The sequence below is a fragment of the Coenobita brevimanus genome, chromosome 65 (assembly GCF_032717465.1).
Source record: "Coenobita brevimanus isolate Jiangsu-jjx chromosome 65, ASM3271746v2, whole genome shotgun sequence".
Classification (NCBI taxonomy): Eukaryota; Metazoa; Arthropoda; class Malacostraca; order Decapoda; family Coenobitidae; genus Coenobita; species Coenobita brevimanus.
Window position 1 is genome coordinate 45,983,235 of NC_137018.1, and position 7,454 is coordinate 45,990,688.

A 7,454-nucleotide genomic window follows, 5' to 3' on the forward strand; every position below is an offset into this window, starting at 1 on the left:
ATGATCATATTTCAGACATCCATCGTTTTTGTTTCCACAGTATGGCTGTTGCTTCTGTTTGTTATTTTGATTATGATTTATGTTTTATACTATAGTTATATGTTGGCATTTGCCGTCATCAGTTTTAAGACACAGTGATCCTTTGCTTTACTCAGTTAATGTATTAACCTGGTTCTCCATGTATATACTGTATCTGTGTACAGTCATTACTCATTTTACGATGGGGTTACGTCAGGTCATACCTTATCGTATACCAATTTTATCGTAAATCTGGAGATTGAAACCCATTATAAAAGGGGGGTTACGTCAGCTCAACTTCCCAAAGTGACCTAACCAACACTGAACCATAAATGACAACTCCACCTTCATTCCTTCCTATGTTGGTCCAAGTCGTCTCCAAGTCGTCCCCCCTGAGGCTGGGGGACAGCCTGTGCCTACAGGCACTAGTGGTCAGCCTCTATGTCAGACAGGAACAGGTTAGGTGGAGGGGAATCCAGCCCATACCTGCACCAACCATAGCACTGGGGCCTACACTGGCACTGACCTTACCACTGGGCACACAAATCTACAGAAGTAATTCCTTAATTCACGCGAACTTTTTTCACGCGATTTCAGTTATCCACGAATTTTTCATACAATAATTAAAACATAAAATTATAGTATTCAGATAAATAATTTTAATATACAAGAGAAATAAATAAAATATAAAAATGCCCACCTGCTGCCTGCGTGCATACGTGTGTGTGTGGGGGGGGAGGTCTACCACGCACCATACAGTCAGTTTGAATCCAACGGTTGAACCATGCATGACTCGCAAATTGTTATTTGTGGCATATTTTTCTGCCTTCCAGTGATTGCTTGCCTTGTTTGCCAACATTGGGCTAAGCACAGTGCTAGTGATGCATGTGGTAACACACCAAAATGGACTCATGAAGTGATGTCGCTGACAGAGGAAGTTAAAGTGTTGGACAAACTTAAGGATTGAATGTCGGTGACAGTTCGTCGTCAGGACTATTCCCCGTCATTTATTTACATACCAGTTTATTTAGCATGTACAGGACACTTGTTTTTTACTTATATGAGTTATAAAATCCCCCTGAAAATCAGTTATTAAAGTATTAGTAAATCAATAAGAAGTATATTTATAGAATGACGGGGAATCGTCCAGGGTGCGAATTGTCCTGACGGGAAATCGTCTATGTTTTGATAGTGAATTGTCTCAGAACCGTATGTTTGGGGTGAATTAGTCAACTGTTCGTACAATACAGAAGGCAGAACATAGCATACGGGAGGCAGTAAGGGCTAGTGCACCAGACTGTGCTACAGTGTCTCCACCTACGCCTGTGCCTGGCGCTTTCCAATGGCAAAATCGTTATAGCGGGAAATTTATTGTGAATCGAACTTTGGGGTGGAACTTTTCTGTTATCGTTGTAGCGAATTATCGTAAACCGAATCATTGTAAAACGAGTAATGACTGTATCCCAGCCCATTTAATCCAGTAAAATAGAGCTAATATGTTAACCACAGCATGAGCTAGGCCTCCTCTTTCCCACTAGAATCCATTTATATCCCCCAATTTGCCTACTTATTTCCTTTATAGAAACATATCCTGCTAAACAGAGATAAAACAGACATAAGATAGAGACAGTAAAGGGGTTTAAAGCGACAGATAGGGGTGCATTACAGCTTGCTACACTATAAAACTACTTTGGATATTTTGTGCATGGGAGTGGTACCAAACCTAGGTTAGTTTATAACCAAGGGTTAAAATGGTTTGTAACATTTACTGACCTTTTATCAGGACATTAACTACACCCTACCCCACAAATAATGAACTGATGAACTGATCTCAAGTTCTTAATTTTGTACTGCAGTTCCAAATTGTTTGTTAGCCTCTGCCCTTCCTTTACTAATTTATACCCCTGCAAATGAGTTACATTTCCAAGCACTTTTAACCCTGGCAGCAAGGTTTCTGTTGTAATAGGCTTGGGGGGCTTTCTCACACTTCTTCCTCAATAATTTAAATTGCATATTATAGCAAATTATTCTTTTATGTGTTTACAGGAGGTCAGTCCCAAATGAAACTGGACTTTTTAAATAGCACATCAACTGGCCAGCATACAGTATCGTGATTGTGACGAGAGCATTGTGTAGTGATGACTTTGAGCTTTAGTCTAACACTAGCCGCATCACGCCATGACACTTGGCCATTGAGGTACACACATTTGAGTGAATCAGTGTTTTGTGCAATTGGCAAATTATCTTTTAACTTTTTTTGTCTGAAATTGGTGACTTTTCAGGGGGGATTTCAACATGGGGGATGGGGAGTCCACAGGGGCCAGGTCCAGAGAGTGGGACAGCTGGGGGATGATAGTCCTCTTGTGGTTTGCCAGAAGTCACAGATAAGGAGTGATGTGTGAGCAGGTACATTGTCATGGTGCATCATCCAGGTGTTGCTTGTCAACACCTCAGATCTCTTCCTTCGTACTGCCTTCCTCAAACGCATCAGGACATCCAAATAAAACTTTTTTGACTGTCTGACTACGTGGAACAAACTCATGATGAATGACACCCTTCCAGTGAAAAAATCTGATTAACATCACCTTCACATTTGATCCATACTGACATGCTTGTTTTGGTCATAGTGATGATGTTCCATTACACTGCAGTGACTGCCTTTTTGTTTTGCATCTTAGCCATACACTCACACTTCATTGCCTATTATAACATTTTTTAGAAAATTTTCATTAGCATACAAACAATCAAACAACTGACTGGCTGTGACACGGTTCTCTTGTTGCTCATCTGTCAGCAGATGTTGCACAAATTTTGCAGCAATACGATGCATCTTCTGTTTTTTGGTTGAAATCATGTGGCACAATCTTTTACAGATGCCAACTCCTTTGGAAATGTGACAGACAGTCAGGCAATGATTTTCATGGATTACAGCATGCACTGTCAACATGATTGTCATCTCTTGATGTGGAAGGCTGTCCAGATTAGGGATCATCCTCAATGGATGTTCTTCTTGCTTTGAACTGCTATAACGGTTTTTGGCATTGCATATAGCACAAATAGTCCTTACCAGAAGACTGTTGCAACATTTGAAACTCTTCATAAAAGTTTTTCCAAATTTGAAACAAAATTTCAGTAAAGCACATTGGTCTTCAAGATCTTTCATTGTTTGACATACGACAAATGGCCAAGTGCACTAAACACACATTCACTAAAGCACATGTACCTTGATGACAAAGTGTTGTGGCGTGATGCTGCCAGTGTTAGACTAAAGCTCGAAGTCGTCCTACACAGTTCTCCCATAGCAGTCACACTCTGCCAGCTAGTTGGTCCACTATCGGAAAAGTTCAGTTTTCTTTTTGAACACCTCCGTGTGTGTGTCTGTGTATCTGTGTGTCTGTAATATCAGTTCTTTCTTAAGGTGTAGAATGTGTGCAGACAAAATGATCTTGTAATTGAAGCAACTTGAAGAAAAGTATGCATCTAGTACGTGATTGAGGGGTTAAAAACACAAAAATACACCCATTTCTGATATCAGAACAACTTAGTAATGTATCACAAGCAACTTTAAGTGAAGAAAAGGTTTTCATTTTTATAGCTGCTGATATAGTGAAACAACATTGAAGAAGGACTAACTACACTTCCATGCCTTCTTGCAGCCCCGGACCCCAACTTCAATCAGTTTGGTGGAGGAAATGTGGCAGCTGCTTCACTCAATGGGTCTTCTCCAGCTGGTGGCAGTGGCAGTGCTGGAACTGGCTGGGCTAACTTCCCTCCAAACAACAAGATGCAGTGGATGGCAGCTAATGGAACTGCCAATGGGGCTGCCAACCCTTTTATGGTGAGATATTTTTTCATGAATATAATTATACTATTTTCTTTTATGTTCATTTATTTCATCATAGCGTTTGTACTAATTAAAGTCATCCCTGATTATTTGCAGTGTATTTTCAGATGAATTAACAGCAGATTGTTGACTTATCCCAAAATTCATTTTATAATAGCATATTTTGTGATTTATTACCCATTCACGAATAGCTGAAATTGGCAGTGGAAACTGCAAAGATGAGGTATGACAGCAATATATGACATAAATCTGGAGATATTACTTTGCCTCACAAATATTACCAGTACCGGTACTGCACTTCTCATTATAGTCATACCGTCCACCTTGTTGTTTTGCCATACATTAACTTCTCACTGGATATTTTAGATGTGTTCCAGAAAACTGTGGTAAGTTAAAATCACTTTCAGTGTGGGTTATGATCCACTGAGAAAAGTTATCCCCCCTGGTGTTTTTAAAATTACATTCAAGCATCAGTTATACATGATTCTGTGATTGGGTTTATCTATATGTAAAACCCAGTGCCAGTTTAACCCAACTGCTGGGTGTCAGTCGGAACTGTCAAAAAATTGGTGGCCAGGCAGCACTGGATGTCGATTGGAATCGCCCTTGTTTTTACGTCACAATTTGAAGTGACCACCACTTTATCTCATCATTAAAAGCAGGGAGAGACTCCCATTGAGAGCAAACCTATAGTCGGGGCCACAGGCAGACCCACAAACACATTCCATTCATGCTGCAAAAATAGTCCTCTTCCTCATGCCATTACTCATTGATGCAACGACCTACATACCATTCGCAAGAAGAAGAGTTGGTAGCGGATTCTGAAAGGTGTCTGGGTTACGAGAAAATCTGCAAGAACTTTTGCAATGTGCATACGAGGTTTTGACAAGTGGTATTCTGGAGAGTGTTGTACGACAATCTTAAGACCAACACCAGGTTGCGCCAGCGCAAGTGTTGGCCAATCAAGGAGCGGAAGGTTTCTCTATTTAAACCTGAGTACCCAATCACAGTACACCGGAGTATGACGTCATAGAGGTAGCAGACGATGTTTCCACACCGCCAGTCATAATTTCCAAGACAGTATTGAAGCAGTGGAAGACCACCAAAATATTAAGTACAGAAGGGCAGTGAACTTCTCAGAGGAAGAAATAAGTGCGCTGATTCATAATATTTTCGACATTGTGTCATGTAGGCTATCACCATATTTTAGATGAGTTTCTTCATAACACTGGCTTGTTTAATCGAATTTTTGTGAACATTATATCAATAGGCTGTAATTTGCATGTAGTAAAGGCAGTGTTGGCTGACAGTGCTAGTTTTACCACATATGTCGAAGTAGTACTTGCTCCGGTATAGTATTCTGGCATCGTCTATGACGGTCTGTTGCCACTTGTACTTATTATTTTTTGAAAAATCGCAACAGTTGTATGCACTTAAGGATTAATTGATGCATGATTTAATTCTGAGGATTTGGGGGATGTTTGAGCTACAACATTTGTAAAAATAGGAGAGTTATAAGGCTTACGATGTACTTAGGGCTGCCCCTCACGTGGCGCAACTCTACGAGGAGAATTGACAACGCCGCATAGGGTTTGCGCTCGTTTTCTAAGGCTCCAGAATATGCACTTAAGTGAAAAGTTGCTCTTATGCCCAAAGATGGTGGATTTGTGAGGATTTTGAGCTTTCAGAATCCGCCCCTTGGTTGGTAATATGGTCTTTAATTTGTTTCCCTAACTCTTATAATTTCTGAGATGTTAAGGTTTGGATCCATCCATCCATCATCCAATCCTGTGCCACCCCATGAGGAGCGTAGGAACCCAGGGTTAGGCAAGTCAGTCCTAACATTTAAGATGAGAGTGATCAGCCTCACTCAGTTCTGAGTAGCATTATGTGAGCAGTAAACCCCAACCACCCCTTGGATATAAACCTACACAGGTTTAATCCAATTGGAGCGCCTTAGTTGCCCACTAAACCACCAGGCACCATAATTTGGTTATATGGTTACCACCCAGCATAGTAAATGGTTTTCTGGTGTACAGGAAATCATTTGGCTTGTCACTCAATGTAGAGTCACCCATAGGCAGAAGGAAGAGGAAAGAATGAAGGAAAAAACAGAAGAGGAAGGAAGAGGAAAGAGTGAAGGAAAGAAAGAAGAAGAGGGAGTGTAAAGTCACCTGTAGGCAGAAGGAAGAGGAAAGAATGAAGGAAAGAAAAACAGAAGAGGAGGGAAGGAAGAGAGGAAAGGGCAAATCTTGCTATTTTGGGGAAAGTTCCTGTAACGAGAGAACAACTGCGCTATAAATAGCCCGGTATGGAGGGGTTAAAGAAATAATATCTGGAGTTAAATGCTAGCTCAAGCTGTTTCAATGTGAACTGTTTACTATACATCCTTAGTGTCTAATAATGAATATTGCCATATTATTTTAAAAGTGTTCCCATGATAATGCACTGCTTTACAGTGAATGAGTGATATGAGGAGTGACTATAATTTGCTTACTCATGTTATTCCAACAGGCAGCACCCCAGATGCCTTCCAGTGGCTCATCCTACAACCCCTTCCTCTGAGCCACCACTCATGCTTCTCCAGAGTCCCTACCCAGAACCCCACTGGAGGAGGCCAGTTTTGTATAACTAAACTTTGTCCACTTTAACTTGGCTGAAAAAAAAGAAAAAAAAAATTTACATCAATTCATCTTGAATGGTGAGCTGTATCACCGGTTTAACCCCTTGACTCCCCTGATTCTCTCTCTCTCTCTCTCTCTCTCTCTCTCTCTACCACCAGATGATTTTGTACTCAACATGAATGATCTCAGTTAGCAAAGGGGTTAAGAATACAGTAGAGTCGCAGTTTAAAACAGAGTGCAGTAACCATCTTACAATATCATGAAAGTTTAATTTCTGCCTTTATTAATTAATAACACGATAATATCACTCTATTGCGTGGAAAAAACGAAGTGGGAGCATTTTGGTATTGGATTTCCTGGTGGTTGCATTTGTTTACAGCGTGTGCATTATGCTTTAGTCGCGCGCTGCTAGGTTCCCGTGACCCAAGCGCACTTGCATGAACATCCTATACCTGCCTGCCGCAGCCTCATTGTTGTGTTAACTGTTGTTGTTGCATTATTTTCTTGCTCCTCGTTTCATCCCAGAACTGACCATTTGTTTCTGTACTAACTCATTTTTGATGCCTTAGTGCCCAGCAAGTGCTTGTCCTCACCATGAAAATGTTAAGAACACAAGAAAAACATAAAGGTAAAAATATTGACTGAAGTAGCATGTAGTGTTGGAGCTTAATGGGAATGAGAGAGTAGCATTTGGACAATCAGAAAAGAATGGGTCATGTGTTTACAGTGTGGATAGGCTCTTTGTTGGAAAGTGATATTACTGTTTCATGATGGGGAAGCAATAAAATTAAAATTAAAGAGTTTTCACACTTGGTGCAATGAGTGTGAACAGGGTTTAGTGAGCAACTGTTGTTATGAGCTGACAGACTGGGGGTTAGAAAATTCAGCTCTTACAGTATGCAATGAGTTTATGTGTTGATGCAAGAAGTAAGATAATTATGTTATTTCAGTTCTTGTAAATTGTGTTT

General features: G+C 40.4%; 1 protein-coding gene across 1 annotated transcript in view; it reads left to right on the top strand.

Moving 5' to 3' along the window:
- The window catches only part of LOC145404878 (uncharacterized), a 108,439-nt gene extending 102,012 nt beyond the window's left edge, over positions 1–6,427 (top strand). Inside the window, exons 10-11 of the mRNA XM_080276379.1 lie at positions 3,675–3,856; positions 6,377–6,427. Coding sequence (XP_080132505.1) covers positions 3,675–3,856; positions 6,377–6,427 — 233 coding nt within the window. The remainder of the gene's footprint in view (positions 1–3,674; positions 3,857–6,376) is intronic.
- The last annotated feature ends 1,027 nt before the right edge of the window (positions 6,428–7,454 follow it).